The following is a 24457-nucleotide window of genomic DNA, read 5'->3' on the forward strand; positions in this document are numbered from 1 at the left end:
AAACATCCATTCGTTCCCCTGAATAACTGGAAAAATAACACTGTGCTGGAAAATCCTTTGATCCTTTCAGTGAAGAGAGAGGTGCCGGAAAATACAGGAAAAGGGAGGTTCTCTCCTGTGTTGTGGGCCACAGTAAACTGACCCATCGACGTGGGGAAGAGCAACATGTTCATTATTTTATATTATTATGTGAACTGATTAAAATGCAAAGATAATATGAAAAGAATGAAAGCGTGTGTAGGTGGCGAGATTCTCAGCAGTTACTAATACACTTGCTGTTAATATACCTTTGGATTCTATAGATGTTCGATATTGGATTTTGACAAGGTCCTACACAAGAGATTGGTGTGCAAAATTAAAGCACATGGTATTGGGGGTAATATATTGACGTGGATCGAGAACTGGTTGGCAGACAGGAAGCAGAGAATCGGGATAAACGGGTCCTTTTCAGAATGGCAGGCAGTGACTAGTGGGGTGCCGCAGGGCTCAGTGCTGGGACCCCAGCTATTTACAATATACATCAATGATTTAGATGAAGGAATTGAATGTAACATCTCCAAGTTTGCAGATGACACTAAGCTGGGTGGTGGTGTGAGCTGCGAGGAGGATGCTAAGAGGCTGCAGGGTGACTCGAACAGGTTAGGCAAATGGGTAAATGCATTGCAGATGCAGTATAATGTGGATAAATATGAGGTTAAAAACAGGAAGACAGAATATTATCTGAATGGTGACAGATTAGGAAAAGGGGAGGTGCAACGAGAATGAGAGGGGATCTCATAGAAACATATAAATTTCTGACGGGATTGGACAGGAAGCAGGAAGAATGTTTCCGTTGCTGGAAAGTTCCAGAACCAGGGATCACAGTCTAAGAATAAGGGGTAAGCCATTTAGGACCAAGATGAGGAGAAACTTCTACACTCAGAATTGTGAACCTGTGGAATGCTCTACCACTGAAAGTTGTTGAGGCCAGTTCGTTAGATATATTCAAAAGGGAGTTAGATATGGCCCTTACGGCCAAAGGGATCAAGGGGTATGGAGAGAAAGCAGGAAAGGGATACTGAGGTTGAATGATCAGCCATGATCTTATTGAATGGCGGTGCAGGCTCGAAGGGCCGAAAGGCCTGCTCCTGCACCTATTTTCTATGTTTCCTTGGTGGCAAAAACACGAGAGCAGATTATCTGAATGGCGGCAGATTAGGAAAAGGGGAGGTGCAATGAGACCTGGTTGTCATGGTACATCAGTCATTGAAAGTTGGCATGCAGGTACAGCAGGCAGTGAAGAAGGCAAATGGCATGTTGGCCTTCATAGCTAGGGGATTTGAGTATAGGAGCAGGGAGGTCTTACTGCAGTTGTACAGGGGCTTGGTGAGGCCTCGCCTGGAATATTGTGATCAGTTTTGGTCTCCTAATCTGAGGAAGGACGTTCTTGCTATTGAGGGAGTGCAGCAAAGGTTCACCAGACTGATTCCCGGGATGGCAGGACTGACATGAGGAGAGACTGGATCGACTAGGCCTGTATTCACTGGCGTTTAGAAGGATAAGAGAGGATCTCATAGAAACATATAAAATACTGACGGGACTGGACAGGTTAGATGCAGGAAGAATGTTCCTGATGTTGGGGAAGTCCAGAACCTGGGGACATAGTCTAAGGATAAGGGGTAAGCCATTTAGGACCGAGATGAGGAGAAACCTGTGGAATTCACTATCAGAGAGAGTTGTTGATGCCAGTTCATTGGATATATTCAAGAGGGAGTTAGATATGGCCCTTACGGCTAAAGGGATCAAGGGCTATGGAGAGAAAGCAGGAAAGGGGTACTGAGGTGAGCCATGATCTTATTGAATTGTGGTGCAGGCTCGAAGGGCCGAATGGCCTACTCCTGCACCTATTTTCTTTGTTTCTATGTTTCTATGGATGGAGAAGTGTAATTGTCAGCAATCTCGAGGGCGAAGTAATTAATGTTGACAATGAATGAATGTCTTAATGTCATGTCTAAATGTGTATCATTAAACCAGATTTTTTTTAAAATAATTCCTGGGATGTGAGCAAGACCAGCATTTATTGCCCATCCCTAACTGCCCTTGAGAAGGTGGTGGTGAGCCGCTTTCTTGAACCGCTGCAGTCGTGTGGTGAAGGTGCTCCCACAGTGCTGTTAGGGAGGGAGTTCCAGGATTTTGACCCAGCGACAATGAAGGAACGGTCAATATATTTCCAAGTCAGGATAGTGCATAACTTGGAGGGGAATTTGCAGGTGATGGTGTCCCTATGCGCCTGCTGCCCTTGTCCATCTAGGTGGTGGAGATCGTGGGTTTGGGAGGTGCTGCCGAAGAAGCTTTGGCGAGTTGTTGCAGTGCAGCTTGTAGATGGTACACACTGCAGCCACGGTGCACCGGTGGTGGAGGGAGTGAATGTTTAAGGTGGTGGATGGGGTGCCAATCAAGCGGGCTGCTTTTGGTGTCAAACTTCTTGATTGGTGTTGGATATCTTAAGTAATATCTGTTTGTATAAATCGTGATTACAAATGTCCTTGCAAAGGTTAGACCTTATTGTATGGAAGGAGGCTGTGTAACAATGGGCTTTCTGGAAAAGGGAAATTGGTAATTATATTTGACACGACAATTTAAAGAGTCAAGGTAACGGATCCGCCTTTTGTGCAAGGACAGCTGTTAGATTCTTGTACATCAGTTACCGATAAATCTCGGATTCAGATTGAACAGACATGAGACAGACAACTTCAGAGTGAAGCTCTCTCTTCTCAGAGTGGTAATTATAACCTGAGCATTTTGCAGAACGCTCTGTATTTTAGTGCGAGCCCATTTATCTGAGGTTGAGAACCTTAAGACTTCTGACACTAACAGATAGGCATTCGATAAGGTGCCACATAAAAGGTTACTGCACTAGATAAAAGTTCACGGGGTTGGGGATAATATATTAGCATGGATAAAGGATTAGCTAACTAATAGAAAACAGAGAATCGGGATAAATGGGTCATTTTCCGGTTGGCAAACAGTAACTTGTGGGGTGCCTCAGGGATCAGTGCTAGGTCCTCAACTATTTACAATCTATATTAATATAAATTGTAAATAGTTGAGGACCTAGCACTGATGAAGGGACCGAGTGTAATGAAGCCAGGTTTGCAGGTGATACAAAGATGGGTGGGAAAGCAAATTGTGAGGAGGACACAAAAAATCTGCAAAGGGATATAGACAGGCTAAGTGAGTGGGCAAACATTTGGCAGATGGAGTACAATGTGGAAAAATGTGAGGTTATCCACTTTGGCAGAAATAATGGAAAAGCAAATTATAATTGCAAAGTGCTGCAGTATAGGGATCTCTGGGTCCTTGTGCATGAAACACAAAGTTAGTATGTAGGTACAGCAAGTAATCAGGAAGGCAAATGGAATGTTGGCCTTTATTGCAAGGGGGATAGAATATAAAAGCAGAGAAGTCCTGCTACAATTGTACAGGGTATTGGCGAGGCCACACCTGGACTACTGCGTACAGTTTTGGTCTCCGTATTTAAGGAAGGATATACTTGCATTGGAGGCTGTTCAGAGAAGATTTACTCGGTTGATTCTGGAGATGAGGGGGTTGACTTATGAAGATAGGTTGAGCAGGTTGGATTCATACACATTGGAGTTCAGAAGAATGAGAGGTGATCGTATTGAAACATAAGATAATGAGGGGGATCGTAAAGGTGGATGCAGAGAGGATATTTTCACTTATAGGGAAAACTAAAATGAGGGGGCATAGTCTCAGTATAAGGGGCCACCAATTTAAAATTGAGATGAGGTGGAATTTCTTCTCTGAGGATTGTAAATCTATGGAATTCTCTGCCCCAGAGAGCTGTGGAGGCTGGGTCATTGAATATATTTAAGGTGGAGATAGACAGATGTTTGAACGATAAGGGGATAAGGGGTTATGGGGAGCGGGCAGGGAAATGGAGCTGAGTCCATGATCAGATCAGCCATGATCTTATTGAATGGCGGAGCAGGCTCGAGGGGCCAAATGGCCGACTCCTGGTCCTATTTCTTATGTTCTTAAAACTTACATTTTAAAAGGGAAAATCCCAAAACAAAGACTAGAAAGATGAAACGCTGAGTGCTGAGCAATTGCAACAGTCAGAAGAATTGTCAGTACAATAATATCAACCAATAGCGGGGTAGGGGCGGGGCCCTGCAGAAAGGGGGCGGGGCGGGGCCTACCCCAGGCATGATGACCCTCTCGATGTCCTCAAAGATGCTGCTCCAGCTCTCGCCCTGCTCCGGAGCTGTGGCCGGAAGAAGCTCCCTCATGTAGCCAGGCTGCACATCAGGACAGACGCGGCGCTCCCTCACAGTGCTGAGGTACTCGGCAATATAATCCACCAGCTCCTTCCCTAGGGACACAGATACAAGACATTCAATATCAAACACACCGAGACATTGAGCAGAGCAAACAACTCAGCAACAATGGCCAGTCGAACGGCAAGAACACTGTTGCCAACAACAGATGCAGCTCTGGGGACAACAGGCTCCATACAAGCTCCCAGAGCCGAGCCAGTGACCACTGCTGCCCTTACACACCCACTCTGGGCCACACACAGCATATGCTGCACCTCAGAGCCCCAGGTGTGTGTACCATGGAGGGGACGCGAGACTGCACAGGAACAGGCGGATCTGGCAGCTACCTGGGAAATGAAGTTTAACACAGAAAAGTGCAAAGTGATACATTTTGGTAGGAAGAACGAGGAGAGGCAATATAAACTAAAGGGTACAATTCTAAAGGGGTGTATGAACAGAGAGACCTTGGGGTATGTGTGCACAAATCGCTGAAGGTGGCAGAGCAGGTTGAGGAAGCAGTTAAAAAGCTTACGGCTTCTTAAACAGAGGCATTGAGTACAAAAGCAAGGAAGTTATGATGAACCTGTATAAAACACTAGTTCGGCCTCAACTGGAGTATTGTGTCTGATTCTGGAAACTGCACTTTAGGAAGGTCTAAGAGAAGATGCAGAAAAGATTTACAAGGATGATTCCAGGGATGTGGGACTTCAGTTACATGGATAGACTGGAGAAGCTGAGGTTGTTCTCCTTGGAGCAGAGAAGGTTGAGAGGAGATCTGATCGAGGCTTTTCAAAATCATGAGGGGTCAAGACAGAATGGACAGAGAGAAACTGTTCCCATTGGCAGAAGGGTCAAGAACCAGAGGACACAGATTTAAGGTGATTGGCAAAAGAATCAAAGTTGACACAAGAAAAAAAAAATTTTACCCAGCGAATGGTTAGGATCTGGAATGCACTGCCTGAGAAGATGTTGGAGGCAGATTCAATCACTACTTTCAAAAGGGAATTGGATAAGTACCGGAAGGAAAACATTGCAGGGCTACAGGGAAAAGGCGAGGGAGTGGGACTGGCCAAGTTATAGGGGTCAGCAACCAGGGGCATAGATTTAAAGTAATTGGGGGGAGGTTTAGAGGGGATTTGAGGGGAAATGTCTTCACCCAGAGGGTGGTGGGAGTCTGGAACTCACTGCCTGAAAGGGTGGTAAAGGCAGAAAAGTTCTTGGATGTGCACTTGAAATGCCGTAACCTGCAGGGCTACGGACCGAGAGCTGGGAAGTGGGATTAGGCTGGATAGCTCTTTGTCGGCCGGTGCGGACACGATGGGCCGAATGGCCTCCTTCCGTGCTGTTACCATTCTATGATTGTGCTAGGAACAATATGGCCCACCTCAGCGACATGAGCCACTGCAGTCTCTGCACTCCCAGAAGATATTTGATAACATTTCACACAAGATGATCAGCAAACCGTAAATTGCCTCCTCTCCAGATGTTGACAGCACAGAATATGCCGCTTTCTCCATTCCTGAGTGTGACAGGCTGCCAGATGTGGCCACGCCTCCTGCGATGGTTTGGCTCTCCGTGCTGAGTGACCGCTCTCCTGCAAGAAGAGCTGTCCCTGTCCCAGATGTTGTCCCTGTCCCAGATGTTGTCCCTGTCTGACAGCCCGTGCTGTGAAGCACAGGTGGTCAATACCTGCCCCCGCCCCCCACATGGCCAGGTAAAGGCGAGGGGTCGATAAACATCAGCCCGGGGGAGGGGGAACCAAACACCAGGACTCTTTTCACCGACGTATATTATCATGAACTCGTCTTCCTGATGGAAGTTAGGCAGGGATTTGGGATCCTGACTCACCGCTCTGCTGATGGATTATTCTTTGCTGCAGCCAAGGAAGTATTGACAGAAATATAAAAAAATACCAGAATACCCAATCAATTCTCGGAGCAAAATACAACTGCAAATTCTTGGTACAGTAACGCCAACTGTTATTGAACAGGTCAATCCCTGGATTCCCAATTTAATCCTTGCCCCGTCATAAACCCTGCAATGAAACCTCTTTTGTAGAAGTACAAGATGTTAACGAGATTAGCAATTGTCTGTAGCACAGCCTCAATCTGCCCCCAAAGCACAGGGCAACACCAAACCCTCAGCCCATCGCACTCAATCTTGGCCCAGTTATTGTCAGAAGGCTGAGGCTAAGAGTCCAGGGCAGTGCTGAGGGAGCAGAGCGGAACGCTGTGTGTTGCGCTAGGGAGCGCTGCACGGTGTTAAACCGAGCCAGGGAGCTCCTCTCGTGTCCTGCTCATATCTTGCCCAAACAGCACCAAACACAGGTTGACCACTGACCTTTTGACTGATCTTTTTGATATTCGTGGGATATTTGCAGAGCACAAAATGGCTACGAGAGATTAACAGTGAAAAGTAATTCACTGTAGGTGAATCCTGTGGGATGATTGAGAAAGTTGTTGGACGAAAGCAAATCTCATTTTTTGGCGCAGATTGACCATGCCAATGATTGAGTAGGCACAAGATAAATCACTTACTCGGAATCAGAGAGAATATTCTTTCATATCCCGCAGCGCAGAACTGCCACAAATTCAGCAATGGGCACGGATATCCAGTTTCTCCGAGGTCACTGGGATGGTTGGAGTGGGAACTGGAACCTGGTGAAAGTGGGACCCTCAAAGCTTGGACTGAGAGTCATTGTTAAAGACAGGAATATTGAACAGCGGACTGTTGGTGTCTGTTCATCTCCTCCCAATCAGGGCATCAGCAGAAGGAATTCACGCCCATCGTTTTAATTGCAGGAAAATGGCATTTTCTCCCTCCCTCCCAGGAGAGACAGAAAGGAGGGGGGGGAGAGAGAGAGAGAGAGAGAAATAGATTGAGGAAAAGAAACACGAGGAGAGATAGAGGCAAAGATAGGAGAAAGGTACATGGACAGGAGAGAATTTCTCTCCATTGTCTCTGTAATTATCGTTGCACTAATTGCGTGGATCATCATCATAGACAGTCCCTCGGAGTCGAGTATGACTTGTTTCCACATAAACATGAGTTCTCAGGTGACTGATGAGTCCAATACGGGACCTACAGTCTCTGTCACAGGTGGGGCAGACGGTGGTTGGAGGACGGGTGGATGGGGTGCCTGGGTTGTCGCGCGTTCCTTCCGCTGTCGACACTTGGCTTCAGCTTGCTCTCAGCAAAGAGATTCGAGGTGTTCAGCACCTTCCCAGATGCTTTTCCTCCACTTTGGGCGGTCTTGGGTCAGGGATTCCTAGATGTTGGTGGGGGTGTTACACTTCATCAAGGAGGCTTTAAGGATGTCCTTGAAGCGTTTCCTCTGCCCACCTGGGGCTCGCTTGTCGTGTCGGACCTCAGAGTAGAGTACTTGTTTTAGAAACATAGAAACATAGAAAATAGGTGCAGGAGTAGGTCATTCGGCACTTCGAACCTGCACCGCCATTCAATAAGATCATGGCTGATCATTCCCTCAGTATCCATTTCCTGCTTTCTCTCCATGGCCCTTGATTCCCTTAGCCGTAAGAACATAATAAGAACATAAGAATTAGGAACAGGAGTAGGCCATCTAGCCCCTCGAACCTGCTCTGCCATTCAACAAGATCATGGCTGATCTGGCCGTGGACTCAGTTCCACTTACCCGCCGCTCCCTATAACCCTTAATTCCCTTATTGGTAAAAAATCTATCCATCTGTGATTTGAATACATTCAATGAGCTAGCCTCAACTGTTTCCTTGGGCAGAGAATGCCACGGATTCACAACCTTCTGGGAGAAGAAATTTCTTCTCAACTCAGTTTTAAATTGGCACCCCCGTATTTTGAGGCTTTGTCCCCTAGTTCTAGTCTCCCCTACCAGTAGAAACAACCTTTCTGCCTCTATCTTGTCTATCCCTTTCATTATTTTAAATGTTTCTATAAGATCACCCTTCATCCATCTGAACTCCAACGAGTATAGACCCAGTCTACTCAATCTATCATCATAAGGTAACCCCCTCATCTCCGGAATCAGCCTAGTGAATCGTCTCTGTACCCCCTCCAAAGCTAAGTAAGGTGACCAAAACTGCACGCAGTACTCCAGGTGCGGCCTCACCAATACCCTGTACAGTTGCAGCAGGACCTCCCTGCTTTTGTATTCCATCCCTCTCGCAATGAAGGCCAACATTCCATTCGCCTTCCTGATTACCTGCTGCACCTGCAAACTAACTTTTTGGGATTCATGGGAGCAGTCGAGGTTGACGGGACTGGCTCTGCAAGGGCCGGGCGTGGAGGTCGTCCTCTCGGCTTACGCCGATGACGTGCTCCTCGCGATAGAGGATCCCGCTGACCTGCGGAGGATGCGTGAGTGCCAGGAGATTTACTCGGCCGCGTCCTCCGCCAGGATCAACTGGGAGAAATGTTCCGGACTCCTGGTGGGTCAGTGGCGGGTGGACTCCCTGCCGGAGGAGCTCAGGCCTTTTGCCTGGAGCACGACCCATCTCCTCTATCTGGGAGTCTACCTTAGCCCCGACGAGGGAGCCTGGCCGGTGAACTGGCAGGAGCTGGAGGCCAAGGTCGCCGTTCGCCTAGGGCGCTGGACAGGACTGCTCCGAGTGCTGTCCTACAGGGGTCGAGCGCTAGTCATAAACCAGCTGGTGGCCGCAATGCTGTGGTACCGGCTGGTCACTTTGACCCCTCCCCCTGCGTTTGTCGCCAAGATACAGAAGAAGCTGGTGGACTTCTTCTGGAACAACAGGAAGCACTGGGTCTCTGCTGCGGTCTTGAGTCTCCCGCTTGAGGAGGGCAGTCAGTCGTTGGTGTGCGTCAGCGCCCAGCTCGCGACTTGCCGTCTTCAGACCCTGCAGAGATACCTTTACGTCGAGCCCCCTCCTAGGTGGTGTGCTCTGGCGAGGTATTTCTTCCGCCAGCAGCGCGACCTCAATTATGACACGCAGCTCCTGTTTGTGAACTTGGGGGGTGCCAGGACCGCCCTCCGGGAGCTGCCTGTCTTTTACAGGGAACTCATCAGGGTTTGGAACAAAGTCTCCACCAAGCGCAGCTCTCCGCCGGCTGGAGTGGCGGCCGTCCTGCAGGAGCCGCTGCTCGGGAATCCGTACCTCCACGGCCGAGGCTTCATGTGGCGGTCGGAAGAGAGGGCTGTGGCTGGTGAGGTGACCAGGGTCAGGGACCTGCTCGATGGCGGAGGAGCGGGCTGGATGGCGCCAGTCACGCTGGCGCGGCGCCTAAATTCTGCCAACGTCCGCCGCGCGGCCGATGCCATCGAGTCGCTAAAAACAGCTCTGGGCCCTGACTCCGTTAGGTGCATCGAGGAGGCTCAAGCACGTGGGGAGATCCCGTCCGAACTGACCCCCGTCCGGACGGAATTCCTCATCGGCGCCAAACCCCGGAACCTCCCTCGGGGGCCGGCGCCTCACAACTTGAGCCGCCTCGGGGAAATCCCCTCCGTGCCTTTCAGTTCCGCGCGGAGGGGTTTCCTGTACGGGCTGCTCCTGCACACCCTCAACTTTGCCATCCTCGCCGGCCGTCCGGACACGCCATGGCGTACCATCTTGCCGTCCGGAGGAGGCGGGGGTCCCCGATGGAGGGCACTCTACGCAGGGGTCCTCCCACTATTCATCGGGGACTTGGCCTGGAGGGTGGTGCACGGAGCAGTGCCGTGCAACAAATTTTTAAGCCGGTTCACGGACTCCCAGGCCGCCTGCAATTTCTGCGGTCTGGAGGAGTCCGTGTTCCATGTTTTTATGGAATGCACAAGGTTGCAGCCCCTGTTCCATTATTTGAAGGGGCTGCTCCTGAAATTCTGGCTGCACTTCAGTCCCACTCTCCTGATCTTTGGGCACCCTGTGCGGAGGGGAGCGGGTAGGTCCGAAGGCCTCCTCGTAGGACTGCTCCTGGGCACGGCCAAGGGTGCCATCAGCCGGTCCAGGCAGCGGGCGGTCGAGGGGGTCGTTCAACCTGACTGCCTGCCTCTCTTCCGCTCTTACATCCGGTCCAGGGTGTCCTTGGAGATGGAGCACGCGGTGTCCACCGGTACGCTCGCGGCCTTCCGCGAGAGGTGGGCACCGGAGGGACTGGAGTGCATCATCACGCCCGGCAACCAAATTTTAATTTGATTTTACGTTTTAAAGTTAATTTGTTTTAATTGCCGGTGCTTTTAGTGTCCCCTTCCCTTTTATAGGGGGCACTGGGGAAAAATTGTGATTTTAGTGCCCAAAAAAAAACCAAAAAAAGAAAAACACAAAAAAAACAAAAAAAAGGGGGAAAAAAAGGGCCTTGTAAATGTCTGGAGTGTCACCCAGGTCGGGTGGCACTCTTTAATGTTTATGTTTTCGCAGGTAAACTCAAAAGAGTTTCATGGGAGCAGTCGAGGTTGACGGGACTGGCTCTGCAAGGGCCGGGCGTGGAGGTCGTCCTCTCGGCTTACGCCGATGACGTGCTCCTCGCGATAGAGGATCCCGCTGACCTGCGGAGGATGCGTGAGTGCCAGGAGATTTACTCGGCCGCGTCCTCCGCCAGGATCAACTGGGAGAAATGTTCCGGACTCCTGGTGGGTCAGTGGCGGGTGGACTCCCTGCCGGAGGAGCTCAGGCCTTTTGCCTGGAGCACGACCCATCTCCTCTATCTGGGAGTCTACCTTAGCCCCGACGAGGGAGCCTGGCCGGTGAACTGGCAGGAGCTGGAGGCCAAGGTCGCCGTTCGCCTAGGGCGCTGGACAGGACTGCTCCGAGTGCTGTCCTACAGGGGTCGAGCGCTAGTCATAAACCAGCTGGTGGCCGCAATGCTGTGGTACCGGCTGGTCACTTTGACCCCTCCCCCTGCGTTTGTCGCCAAGATACAGAAGAAGCTGGTGGACTTCTTCTGGAACAACAGGAAGCACTGGGTCTCTGCTGCGGTCTTGAGTCTCCCGCTTGAGGAGGGCAGTCAGTCGTTGGTGTGCGTCAGCGCCCAGCTCGCGACTTGCCGTCTTCAGACCCTGCAGAGATACCTTTACGTCGAGCCCCCTCCTAGGTGGTGTGCTCTGGCGAGGTATTTCTTCCGCCAGCAGCGCGACCTCAATTATGACAAGCAGCTCCTGTTTGTGAACTTGGGGGGTGCCAGGACCGCCCTCCGGGAGCTGCCTGTCTTTTACAGGGAACTCATCAGGGTTTGGAACAAAGTCTCCACCAAGCGCAGCTCTCCGCCGGCTGGAGTGGCGGCCGTCCTGCAGGAACTGCTGCTCGGGAATCCGTACCTCCACGGCCGAGGTTTTATGTGGCGGTCGGAAGAGAGGGCTGTGGCTGGTGAGGTGACCAGGGTCAGGGACCTGCTCGATGGCGGATGAACGGGCTGGATGGCGCCAGACACGCTGGCGCGGCGCCTTAATTCTGCCAATGTCCGCCACGCGGCCGATGCCATCGAGTCGCTAAAAACAGCTCTGGGCCCTGACTCCGTTAGGTGCATCGAGGAGGCTCAAGCACGTGGGGAGATCCCGTCCGAACTGACCCCCGTCCGGACGGAATTCCTCATCGGCGCCAAACCCCGGAACCTCCCTCGGGGGCCGGCGCCTCACAACTTGAGCCGCCTCGGGGAAATCCCCTCCGTGCCTTTCAGTTCCGCGCGGAGGGGTTTCCTGTACGGGCTGCTCCTGCACACCCTCAACTTTGCCATCCTCGCCGGCCGTCCGGACACGCCATGGCGTACCATCTTGCCGTCCGGAGGAGGCGGGGGTTCCCGATGGAGGGCACTCTACACAGGGGTCCTCCCACTATTCATCGGGGACTTGGCCTGGAGGGTGGTGCACGGAGCAGTGCCGTGCAACAAATTTTTAAGCCGGTTCACGGACTCCTAGGCCGCCTGCAATTTCTGCGGTCTGGAAGAGTCCGTGTTCCATGTTTTTATGGAATGCACAAGGTTGCAGCCCCTGTTTTATTATTTGAAGGGGCTGCTCCTGAAATTCTGGCTGCACTTCAGTCCCACTCTCCTGATCTTTGGGCACCCTGTGCGGAGGGGAGCGGGTAGGTCCGAAGGCCTCCTCGTAGGACTGCTCCTGGGCACGGCCAAGGGTGCCATCAGCCGGTCCAGGCAGCGGGCGGTCGAGGGGGTCGTTCAACCTGACTGCCTGCCTCTCTTCCGCTCTTACATCCGGTCCAGGGTGTCCTTGGAGATGGAGCACGCGGTGTCCACCGGTACGCTCGCGGCCTTCCGCGAGAGGTGGGCACCGGAGGGACTGGAGTGCATCATCACGCCCGGCAACCAAATTTTAATTTGATTTTACGTTTTTTAAGTTTAATTTGTTTTAATTGCCGGTGCTTTTAGTGTCCCCCTTCCCTTTTATAGGGGGCACTGGGGAAAATTGTGATTTTAGTGCCCAAAAAAAAAAAAAAAAAAAAAGAAAAACACAAAAAAAAAGGGGGGGGAAAAAAAAAAGGGCCTTGTAAATGTCTGGAGTGTCACCCAGGTCGGGTGGCACCGTTTAATGTTTTATGTTTTCGCAGGTAAACTCAAAAGAGTTTCATGGGAGCAGTTGTCAAGAGTACGCGAGGGGGTCGACTAAGAGGCGGGCGGCCAGAGTCGGGCGCCTAGAAAAAGAGGTGCTCGACCTGGAAGCCCGTCTCGGTCAAGTCGTCCAGGACCCGGCCCTGCGGACGGTGTACGAAGCGAAGAAGGCCGCGCTGAAGGACCTGCAGCTCGTCGGGTCCCGAGGCGCGTTCGTGAGGTCGCGGATCCGGTTCCTGCGGGATCTGGTCCGCGGCTCCCCCTTCTTCTACTCGCTGGAAAAAAGGCAGAGTGGCCGTAAGCAGCTCTTGACGCTGCTGGCCGACGACGGCTCTCTCGTCTCGGATCCGGAGGGCGTCAACAACAGGGCCCGTGAATATTACGGGGCTCTGTTCTCTCCGGATCCGTCCAGCGAGGAAGCGCGTAGAGTTTTGTGGGAGGACCTGCCGAAGGTCAGCCCGGAGGGCGCCGAAAATCAGAAAAACCCAGGAGGCTGGTCTGTCGGTCGCCTTCCTATCCCTCGACCAATAGAAGGCGTTCGACAGGGTGGATCACGACTATCTGCTTGGAACTCTGCGCGCTTTCGGGTTCGGGACGCATTTCGTCGCCCGGATCCGACTTTTGTACGCCGCCGCGGAGTGTCTGATTAAGGTTAACGGGTCCTTGACGGCGCCCCTTCGCTTTAGGAGAGGGGTGCGCCAGGGATGCCCCATGTCCGGCCAGTTATACGCCGTTTGCGTGGAGCCTTTCCTGCGCCTCTTGCGGACGAGGTTGACGGGACTGGCTCTGCAAGGGCCGGGCGTGGAGGTCGTCCTCTCGGCTTACGCCGATGACGTGCTCCTCGCGGTAGAGGATCCCGCTGACCTGCGGAGGATGCGTGAGTGCCAGGAGATTTACTCGGCCGCGTCCTCCGCCAGGATCAACTGGGAGAAATGTTCCGGACTCCTGGTGGGTCAGTGGCGGGTGGACTCCCTGCCGGAGGAGCTCAGGCCTTTTGCCTGGAGCACGACCCATCTCCTCTATCTGGGAGTCTACCTTAGCCCCGACGAGGGAGCCTCGCCGGCGAACTGGCAGGAGCTGGAGGCCAAGGTCGCCGCTCGCCTAGGGCGCTGGACAGGACTGCTCCGAGTGCTGTCCTACAGGGGTCGAGCGCTAGTCATAAACCAGCTGGTGGCCGCAATGTTGTGGTACCGGCTGGTCACTTTGACCCCTCCCCCTGCGTTTGTCGCCAAGATACAGAAGAAGCTGGTGGACTTCTTCTGGAACAACAGGAAGCACTGGGTCTCTGCCGCGGTCTTGAGTCTCCCGCTTGAGGAGGGCGGTCAGTCGTTGGTGTGCGTCAGCGCCCAGCTCGCGACTTTCCGTCTTCAGACCCTGCAGAGATACCTTTACGTCGAGCCCCCTCCTAGGTGGTGTGCTCTGGCGAGGTATTTCTTCCGCCAGCAGCGCGACCTCAATTATGACACGCAGCTCCTGTTTGTGAACTTGGGGGGTGCCAGGACTGCCCTCCGGGAGCTGCCTGTCTTTTACAGGGAACTCATCAGGGTCTGGAACAAAGTCTCCACCAAGCGCAGCTCTCCGCCGGCTGGAGTGGCGGCCGTCCTGCAGGAGCCGCTGCTCGGGAATCCGTACCTCCACGGCCGAGGTTTCATGTGGCGGTCGGAAGAGAGGGCTGTGGCTGGTGAGGTGACCAGGGTCAGGGACCTGCTCGATGGCGGAGGAGCGGGCTGGATGGCGCCAGACACGCTGGCGCGGCACCTAAACTCTGCCAACGTCCGCCACGCGGCCGATGCCATCGAGTCGCTAAAAACAGCTCTGGGCCCTGACTCCGTTAGGTGCATCGAGGAGGCTCAAGCACGTGGGGAGATCCCGTCCGAACTGACCCCCGTCCGGACGGAATTCCTCATCGGCGCCAAACCCCGGAACCTCCCTCGGGGGCCGGCGCCTCACAACTTGAGCCGCCTCGGGGAAATCCCCTCCGTGCCTTTCAGTTCCGCGCGGAGGGGTTTCCTGTACGGGCTGCTCCTGCACACCCTCAACTTTGCCATCCTCGCCGGCCGTCCGGACACGCCATGGCGTACCATCTTGCCGTCCGGAGGAGGCGGGGGTCCCTGATGGAGTGCACTCTACACAGGGGTCCTCCCACTATTCATCGGGGACTTGGCCTGGAGGGTGGTGCACGGAGCAGTGCCGTGCAACAAATTTTTAAGCCGGTTCACGGACTCTCAGGCCGCCTGCAATTTCTGCGGTCTGGAGGAGTCCGTGTTCCATGTTTTTATTGAGTGCACGAGGTTGCAGCCCCTGTTCCATTATTTGAAGGGGCTGCTCCTGAAATTCTGGCTGCACTTCAGTCCCACTCTCCTGATCTTTGGGCACCCTGTGCGGAGGGGAGCGGGAAGGTCCGAAGGCCTCCTCGTAGGACTGCTCCTGGGCACGGCCAAGGGTGCCATCAGCCGGTCCAGGCAGCGGGCGGTCGAGGGGGTCGTTCAACCTGACTGCCTGCCTCTCTTCCGCTCTTACATCCGGTCCAGGGTGTCCTTGGAGATGGAGCACGCGGTGTCCACCGGTACGCTCGCGGCCTTCCGCGAGAGGTGGGCACCGGAGGGACTGGAGTGCATCATCACGCCCGGCAACCAAATTTTAATTTGATTTTACGTTTTTAAGTTTAATTTGTTTTAATTGCCGGTGCTTTTAGTGTCCCCCTTCCCTTTTATAGGGGGCACTGGGGAAAATTGTGATTTTAGTGCCCAAAAAAAAACCAAAAAAAGAAAAACACAAAAAAAAAACAATAAAAGGGGGGGAAAAAAGGGCCTTGTAAATGTCTGGAGTGTCACCCAGGTCGGGTGGCACCGTTTAATGTTTTATGTTTTGCAGGTGAACTCCAAAAAGAGTTTCATGGGAGCAGTGGAGGCGTGTCCTGCTCAGTAGGAGCTGAGCTGCAGAGAGAGGAGCAGCTATCAACTTTTGCTCCTGCCTGGAGAGCCCTGAGACCAGCCCAGGAAGAGAAGGAAGGAAGGGGCTTCACCACCAACTTTCACCCAGAGGGAGAGGAGGAAAAAGCAGAAAACTTTAACAACTTTTATCATTTCTGCAAGGAGTTGGAGAGAGGGGGAAAAACCAACAACAAACATCCAGTGTGGAAGGAGGGAGACTCTACCATTTCTACAGGTGGGTGTGGGTGCATTTCCCAAAAGACTTTGTTATATCGGTGGGGGGAGGAAAGAAGACCACTGAGGGCCGGAACATCGCGGGGGGTGGGTGTGTGTGTGTGTGGAAGTGTGCGTGGGGGCCTTGCTTACAACTAGGCCCCCCCCACAATTGGAACCCCCCCCCCACCCCCCCACATTTGCCTAGCCTGGGATAGCTGGAGCTACCAGGCTGAAGTTTCTTTAAATCACCAATTGAATATCGTTAGGAGTGTGTGCCTGGTGGCTCTAGCTACCCCAGGTGAAGACATCTTCTCCCCCCACCTGAAGACCAACCCAAAGACTTTGTGTTTTTTGTGTTTTGCCATCTGGGGAGTGCACCCACCCACAGCTGCGAGGGGAGACCTGCCCTCGCAGTTCCCCCCCCTTCCCACCCCCCTCCCCACCCCCCTCTCTCTTTCTCTGTTATTCTCTGTTTCTCCCCTCTCTCTCTGAGGCCCCTTTCTCCTAATTTAAAAAAAAAACACAATTGAGACAACTGAGCAGAGGGAGCAAGGCCCCTCCCCAATTGCCAACTAGGGGAGAGGTGCCTCGTTAAGGGCTCCTCTGCTCAGTTAATATACGAGGCCAATAAAGACCATTAAGGCCTGTGACTTTGGGGTGGGTGTAGCCCTTAAAGGGACCCCGTGATGGCGACCCCATCCACGCCGGTGGCAGGGCCAGCGAGGACATATGCGCAGGTGACAACCGCTTCCACGGCACCTCCTGCGCCACCCGCTGCCCTGCCACCTTTTCAACTTATCACCAGGAAACACGGGGTCAAGAGCTACACTCACCCCACAATGAGCATTGAGGAGTGCGTGCGGGCGATGGCTGGGGTAGTCGGCCCCTCGGCCATTGTCGCGGCCTCCAAGATGTCTGGGAAGGCTGTTTTCTTCCTGGGGTCGGAGCGGGCGGTGTCCCTGGCCCTCGAAAAGGGGCTCACGGTGGGCGGGACGTTCCTGCCGGTGGACCCTCTCGAGGCCACCGCGCAGAGGGTCATCGTTTCAAACGTCCCGCCCTTTGTTCCCGCTGAGCTCCTCCTCCCTCACCTACACCAACTGGGGGAGGTAAGGTCGGGGATCAACCCCATACCGCTCGGCCTCAGGGAGAACATCCTGCGCCACGTGTTCTCCTTCCGCCGCCAGCTCTTTGTCCGGCTGGCGCGGGAGGAGACGACGGAGGGCAACTTCAATGTGGTGCACGAGGGGACTGCCTACCGCGTCTTTTGGACGTCGGACGGCGTGCGGTGCCATGCCTGCAGGGAGGTGGGGCACGTTCGCAAGAACTGCCCCGCCTCCAAGGCCGCCAAACCACCGAAGGCGGCCAAGGCTGGCGCCGCCGCCACCCCTCCCCCTAGTTGCGTCCGCGTGCCGGGAGCCATAGGTGCGCGGGCATCGTCGGAGGCCTTTGTTTTCGGGGCCTCCGGCGGGGGGGAGGGAGAGCGTCCGACCGGAAGGAAGGCGCGGGACAAGGCAAAACATCCAGAGGCGGGTCCCCTCGGTGCGCCAGACAATTTGTTTACCGCGCTCGGCCCAACCCAGTCACCGGCGAGCGCGGGGTGCCCCGAGCCCGTGCCCGAGCCCTTGAATAACACCACAGAGGGGCCCGGGCGCGGGCAAGAAAAGGAAAAGGGGGGGGCGGAGCGGGAGGCCTCGGCAGACATGGAGGTCTCCCTGCCTCCGCGCGCCCCCAGGAACAAAAGGAGGCGCGGCTCCGATGAGGCGGAGGGGGAACAACATCCCTCCGCGGAGGAGTCGGTGCCCGCCGCGTGTCCCGCGTCCCCAACCAGCGCCCCCAAGCTGCGCTGTAGGCGAGAGGAGTCTGTCCCCGGGGAGGGTGAGGCAGTCGAGGCTGCCCAGCCTCTGCCTCCCGGGGATGGCGTGGAAGATCTGCCTGTCGTGGGGGGCGTGGGGATCGCGGAGGAATGCATTGCCGCCGGGCCGGGCGTCCTGGGGACTGAGGCAGGCGGGGCCGAAAAGGCCGAACCTGAGCCCGCCCAGCCAATACCCAACTTCCCCCGGGAGTCGCTCGACCCGGCAGAAAATGAAACATATGTCTATTATGACACTGTAGATGCTGGGCCGGGGGGTGGCAGCGGGGAGGGGGAGGAACACCCACCCTCGCCTCTTGCTGTGGAGCTGGAGCACTTGGAGAGCCTGGGGATTTCCTATGGGCGGGTCTCTCCTTGTTCCCCGGTTCCTGGGGCGGAGGGGGAACCCCTTCCGCTGTCATTTCCCGACCCAGCACCATTTTTAAAAGAGCCCAGTGGGGACTCCTCTGCCGACGATCCTGGGGGTGGGATCGGGGCAGAGCCAGGGCCGGTTGGAGCGGCCGGGTCATTTGCCGTACCTTGTGCGGTCGATGGGCCGGCTGCTGGCAGCCACCTCCCGGAGGAGGACGGGGACTCGGTGGGGGATGCGGGTGAAGACCTAGAGACCACCGCCAGCGAGGCGGTGGATCTGCTCGCGGCCGCCGCCGAGACCATCCTCATTCCTGCAAAGGAACTCCGGGACTTTTTGGTCCAGAGCCGGGGTCGCTGCAACCAAGCCCGACTGGCCCTGGAAAAATGGTCCGAGCCAGAGCTGATCAAGGGGTCCGTCCGCGCCGCCGTTAAAACCTTGGCCGCAGGCGGGCCCTTGACAAAGGCGCAACACCTTGAGCTGCGCGAGCTCGAGGGACTCCTCGCTGGGCTGCGGAGGGAGCGGAGTTCAACAAAAGACTCCGCTCCCTCCCCCACAATAGGTTAAGGTAGAGGTTGCACTATGCTTTTGCCATGAAGATAACCATAGCCAGCCTCAACATCAACGGCGGCAGAGGGGCACGCCGTAGATTTGACAACTTTTCGCTCCTGCGGGAGGGGAAATATGCGGTGTGCTTCCTGCAAGAAACCCACACCGTTCCGGGAGACGAAGCCACGTGGCTCCTGGAATGGCAAGGAGAGGTCCGCATGAGCCACCTCACCGCCATTTCTAGTGGGGTGGCCATCTTGCTGGGCCCGCATTTTCAGCCGGAGATCTTGGGGGTCGAGGAGCCCGTGCCAGGCCGCTTGCTGCACGTAACGGTTCACCTGGGGGACGTGCCGCTCAATCTCGTGAACGTGTACGCCCCTCAGCCCGGCCCGCAGCAAACGCGCTTCTTTGAAGAGGTGTCCGCTCTTCTTGGCTCCGTCGACGTCGGCGACTGCATTGTCCTCGGGGGGGATTTTAACTGCACCCTCGAGGCGAGGGACCGCTCCGGTGCCCCGTAGTGCATGACGGCGATGGAGAAGTTGAGGGACCTGGTCGGGTCCTTCGACTTGGTGGACGTCTGGCGAAATCTCCACCCCGACTCCAGCGCCTTTACTTGGGTGAGGCCTGGAGTAGGATGGTCTACAGTCGACCGCCTTTACGTGTCTCGGGCGTACGTTTCCTGCGTCCCGGCGGCCTCCATGCGACCGGTGCCGTGTTCGGACCACCACCTGGTGTGGGCGGAGCTCGCTTCGCTCCGCGCGAGGACGGGGTCCGCGTACTGGCACTTTAACAACCGGCTGCTGGAGGACGTGCGGTTCCAGGACTCGTTCCGTCGATTCTGGTCCGACTGGAGAAGGAAGCAGGGGGGCTTCCCCTCCTTGAGGCTATGGTGGGACGTGGGCAAGGCTCACGTCCACGTCTTCTGTCAAGAGTACGCGAGGGGGTCGACCAAGAGGCGGGCGGCCAGAGTCGGGCGCCTAGAAAAAGAGGTGCTCGACCTGGAAGCCCGTCTCGGTCAAGTCGTCCAGGACCCGGCCCTGCGGACGGTGTACGAAGCGAAGAAGGCCGCGCTGAAGGACCTGCAGCTCGTCGGGTCCCGAGGCGCGTTCGTGAGGTCGCGGATCCGGTTCCTGCGGGATCTGGACCGCGGCTCCCCCTTCTTCTACTCGCTGGAAAAAAGGCAGAGTGTCCGTAAGCAGCTCTTGACGCTTCTGGCTGACGACGGCTCTCTCGTCTCGGATCCGGAGGGCGTCAACAACAGGGCCCGTGAATATTACGCGGCTCTGTTCTCTCCGGATCCGTCCAGCGAGGAAGCGTGTAGAGTTTTGTGGGAGGACCTGCCGAAGGTCAGCCCGGAGGGCGCCGAAAATCTGGAAGCTCCGCTAAGCCTGGCGGAGCTGACCGGTGCCCTCGCCCGGCTCTCGAGGGGAAAATCCCCGGGGCTGGACGGGCTGACCGTGGAGTTCCACAGGGCGTTCTGGGACGTCCTGGGGAGCGACTACGCGTGGGTCCTGGGGGAAAGTCTGGCGACCGGGGAGATGCCCCTCTCTTGGCGCAGGGCAGTCATCATCCTGCTGCCTAAGAAGGGCGATCTCCGCCTCCTTAAGAACTGGCGCCCGGTCTCCCTCCTCAGCACGGACTACAAAATCTTCGCCAGGGCGATGTCTGCTCGCCTTGGTGCCGTGCTGGACCACATGATCCACCCCGACCAGTCCTACACGGTCCCGGGCCGGACAATCCACGATAACATCCATCTGGTCCGGGACCTCATCCATTGTTCCCAGGAGGCTGGTCTGTCGGTCGCCTTCCTATCCCTCGACCAAGAGAAGGCGTTCGACAGGGTGGATCACGACTATCTGCTCGGAACTCTGCGCGCTTTCGGGTTCGGGACGCATTTCGTCGCCCGGATCCGACTTTTGTACGCCGCCGCGGAGTGTCTGATTAAGGTTAATGGGTCCTTGACGGCGCCCCTTCGCTTTAGGAGAGGGGTGCGCCAGGGATGCCCCATGTCCGGCCAGTTATACGCCGTTTGCGTGGAGCCTTTCCTGCGCCTCTTGCGGACGAGGTTAACGGGACTGGCTCTGCAAGGGCCGGGCGTGGAGGTCGTCCTCTCGGCTTACGCCGATGACGTGCTCCTCGCGGTAGAGGATCCCGCTGACCTGCGGAGGATGCGTGAGTGCCAGGAGATTTACTCGGCCGCGTCCTCCACCAGGATCAACTGGGAGAAATGTTCCGGACTCCTGGTGGGTCAGTGGCGGGTGGACTCCCTGCCGGAGGAGCTCAGGCCTTTTGCCTGGAGCACGACCCATCTCCTCTATCTGGGAGTCTACCTTAGCCCCGACGAGGGAGCCTGGCCGGCGAACTGGCAGGAGCTGGAGGCCAAGGTCGCCGCTCGCCTAGGGCGCTGGACAGGACTGCTCCGAGTGCTGTCCTACAGGGGTCGAGCGCTAGTCATAAACCAGCTGGTGGCCGCAATGCTGTGGTACCGGCTGGTCACTTTGACCCCTCCCCCTGCGTTTGTCGCCAAGATACAGAAGAAGCTGGTGGACTTCTTCTGGAACAACAGGAAGCACTGGGTCTCTGCCGCGGTCTTGAGTCTCCCGCTTGAGAAGGGCAGTCAGTCGTTGGTGTGCGTCAGCGCCCAGCTCGCGACTTTCCGTCTTCAGACCCTGCAGAGATACCTTTACGTCGAGCCCCCTCCTAGGTGGTGTGCTCTGGCGAGGTATTTCTTCCGCCAGCAGCGCGACCTCAATTATGACACGCAGCTCCTGTTTGTGAACTTGGGGGGTGCCAGGACCGCCCTCCGGGAGCTGCCTGTCTTTTACAGGGAACTCATCAGGGTCTGGAACAAAGTCTCCACCAAGCGCAGCTCTCCGCCGGCTGGAGTGGCGGCCGTCCTGCAGGAACTGCTGCTCGGGAATCCGTACCTCCACGGCCGAGGTTTCATGTGGCGGTCGGAAGAGAGGGCTGTGGCTGGTGAGGTGACCAGGGTCAGGGACCTGCTCGATGGCGGAGGAGCGGGCTGGATGGCGCCAGACACGCTGGCGCGGCGCCTTAATTCTGCCAATGTCCGCCACGCGGCCGATGCCATCGAGTCGCTAAAAACAGCTCTGGGCCCTGACTCCGTTAGGTGCATCGAGGAGGCTCAAGCACATGGGGAGATCCCGTCCGAACTGACCCCCGTCCGGACGGAATTCCTCATCGGCGCCAAACCCCGGAACCTCCCTCGGGGGCCGGCGCCTCACAACTTGAGCCGCCTCGGGGAAATCCCCTCCGTGCCTTTCAGTTCCGCGCGGAGGGGTTTCCTGTACGGGCTGCTCCTGCACACCCTCAACTTTGCCATCCTCGCCGGCCGTCCGGACACGCCATGGCGTACCATCTTGCCGTCCGGAGGAGGCGGGGGTTCCCGATGGAGGGCACTCTACACAGGGGTCCTCCCACTATTCATCGGGGACTTGGCCTGGAGGGTGGTGCACGGAGCAGTGCCGTGCAACAAATTTTTAAGCCGGTTCACGGACTCCTAGGCCGCCTGCAATTTCTGCGGTCTGGAAGAGTCCGTGTTCCATGTTTTTATGGAATGCACAAGGTTGCAGCCCCTGTTTTATTATTTGAAGGGGCTGCTCCTGAAATTCTGGCTGCACTTCAGTCCCACTCTCCTGATCTTTGGGCACCCTGTGCGGAGGGGAGCGGGAAGGTCCGAAGGCCTCCTCGTAGGACTGCTCCTGGGCACGGCCAAGGGTGCCATCAGCCGGTCCAGGCAGCGGGCGGTCGAGGGGGTCGTTCAAACTGACTGCCTGCCTCTCTTCCGCTCTTACATCCGGTCCAGGGTGTCCTTGGAGATGGAGCACGCGGTGTCCACCGGTACGCTCGCGGCCTTCCGCGAGAGGTGGGCACCGGAGGGACTGGAGTGCATCATCACGCCCGGCAACCAAATTTTAATTTGATTTTACGTTTTAAAGTTTAATTTGTTTTAATTGCCAGTGCTTTTAGTGTCCCCTTCCCTTTTATAGGGGGCACCGGAGAAATTGTGATTTTAGTGCCCAAAAAAAAAAAAAAAAAAACACAAAAAAAAAGGAAAAAAAGGGCCTTGTAAATGTCTGGTGTGTCACCCAGGTCGGGTGGCACAGTTTAATGTTTATGTTTTGCAGGTAGACTCTAAAAGAGTTTCATGCACAAGGACCCCCAGGTCCCTCTGCACCGCAGCATGTTGTAATTTCTCCCCATTCAAATAATATTCCCTTTTAATGTTTTTTTTTCCAAGGTGGATGACCTCACATTTTCCGACATTGTATTCCATCTGCCAAACCTTAGCCCATTCGCTTAACCTATCTAAATCTCTTTGCAGCCTCTCTGTGGCCTCTACACAACCCGCTTTCCCACTAATCTTTGTGTCATCTGCAAATTTTGTTACACTACACTCTGTCCCCTCTTCCAGGTCATCTATGTATATTGTAAACAGTTGTGGTCCCAGCACCGATCCCCATGGCACACCACTAACCACCGATTTCCAACCTGAAAAGGACCCATTTATCCCGACTCTGCTTTCTGTTAGCCAGCCAATTCTCGATCCATGCTAATACATTTCCTCTGACTCCACGTACCTTTATCTTCTGCAGTAACCTTTTGTGTGGCACCTTATCAAATGCCTTTTGGAAATCTAAATACACCACATCCATCGGTACACCTCTATCCACCATGCTCGCTATATCCTCAAAAAATTTCAGTAAATTAGTTACACATGATTTCCCCTTCATGAATCCATGTTGCGTCTGTTTGATTGCACTATTCCTATCTAGATGTCCCGCTATTTCTTCCTTAATGATAGCTTCAAGCATTTACCCCACTACAGATGTTAAACTAACCGGCCTATAGTTACCTGCCTTTTGTCTGCCCCCTTTTTTAAACAGAGGCGTTACATTAGCTGCTTTCCAATCCGATGGTACCTCCCCAGAGTCCAGACAATTTTGGTAGATTATAACGAATGCATCTGCTGTAACTTCCGCCATCTCTTTTAATACCCTGGGATGCATTTCATCAGGACCAGGGGACTTGTCTACCTTGATTCCCATTAGTCTGTCCAGCACTACCCCCCTAGTGATAGTGATTGCCTCAAGGTCTTCCCTTCCCACATTCCCGTGACCAGCAATTTTTGGCATGGTTTTTGTGTCTTCCACTGTGAAGACCGAAGCAAAATAATTGTTTAAGGTCTCAGCCATTTCCACATTTCCCATTATTAAATCCCCCTTCTTATCTTCTAAAGGACCAACATTTACTTTAGTCACTCTTTTCCGTTTTATATATCGGTAAAAGCTTTTACTATCTGTTTTTATGTTTTGTGCAAGTTTACTTTCGTAATCTATCTTTCCTTTCTTTATTGCTTTCTTAGTCATTCTTTGCTGTCGCTTAAAATTTTCCCAATCACCTTGGCCACCTTATACACATTGGTTTTTAATTTGATACTCTCCTTTATTTCCTTGGTTATCCATGGCTGGTTATCCCTTCTCTTACCGCCCTTCTTTTTCACTGGAATATATTTTTGTTGAGCACTATGAAAGAGCTCCTTAAAAGTACTCCACTGTTCCTCAATTGTGCCACCATTTAGACTGTGTTCCCAGTCTACTTTAGTCAGTTCTGCCCTCATCTCACTGTAGTTCCCTTTGTTTAAGCATAGTACACTCGTTTGAGACACTACTTCCTCACCCTCAATCTGTATTACAAATTCAACCATACTGTGATC

The 24457-nt window shown here is 54.6% G+C and overlaps 1 protein-coding gene across 1 annotated transcript in view; it reads right to left on the reverse strand.

Moving 5' to 3' along the window:
* Positions 1-24457, reverse strand: part of hdc (histidine decarboxylase) — a 56120-nt gene that overhangs the window by 21627 nt on the left and 10036 nt on the right. Inside the window, exons 5-6 of the mRNA XM_070859126.1 lie at positions 6660-6711; positions 4203-4375 (exon numbers count right to left, since the gene is read on the reverse strand). Coding sequence (XP_070715227.1) covers positions 4203-4375; positions 6660-6711 — 225 coding nt within the window. The remainder of the gene's footprint in view (positions 1-4202; positions 4376-6659; positions 6712-24457) is intronic.

Source organism: Pristiophorus japonicus, chromosome 17 (genome assembly GCF_044704955.1).
Source record: "Pristiophorus japonicus isolate sPriJap1 chromosome 17, sPriJap1.hap1, whole genome shotgun sequence".
NCBI classification, from domain to species: Eukaryota; Metazoa; Chordata; class Chondrichthyes; family Pristiophoridae; genus Pristiophorus; species Pristiophorus japonicus.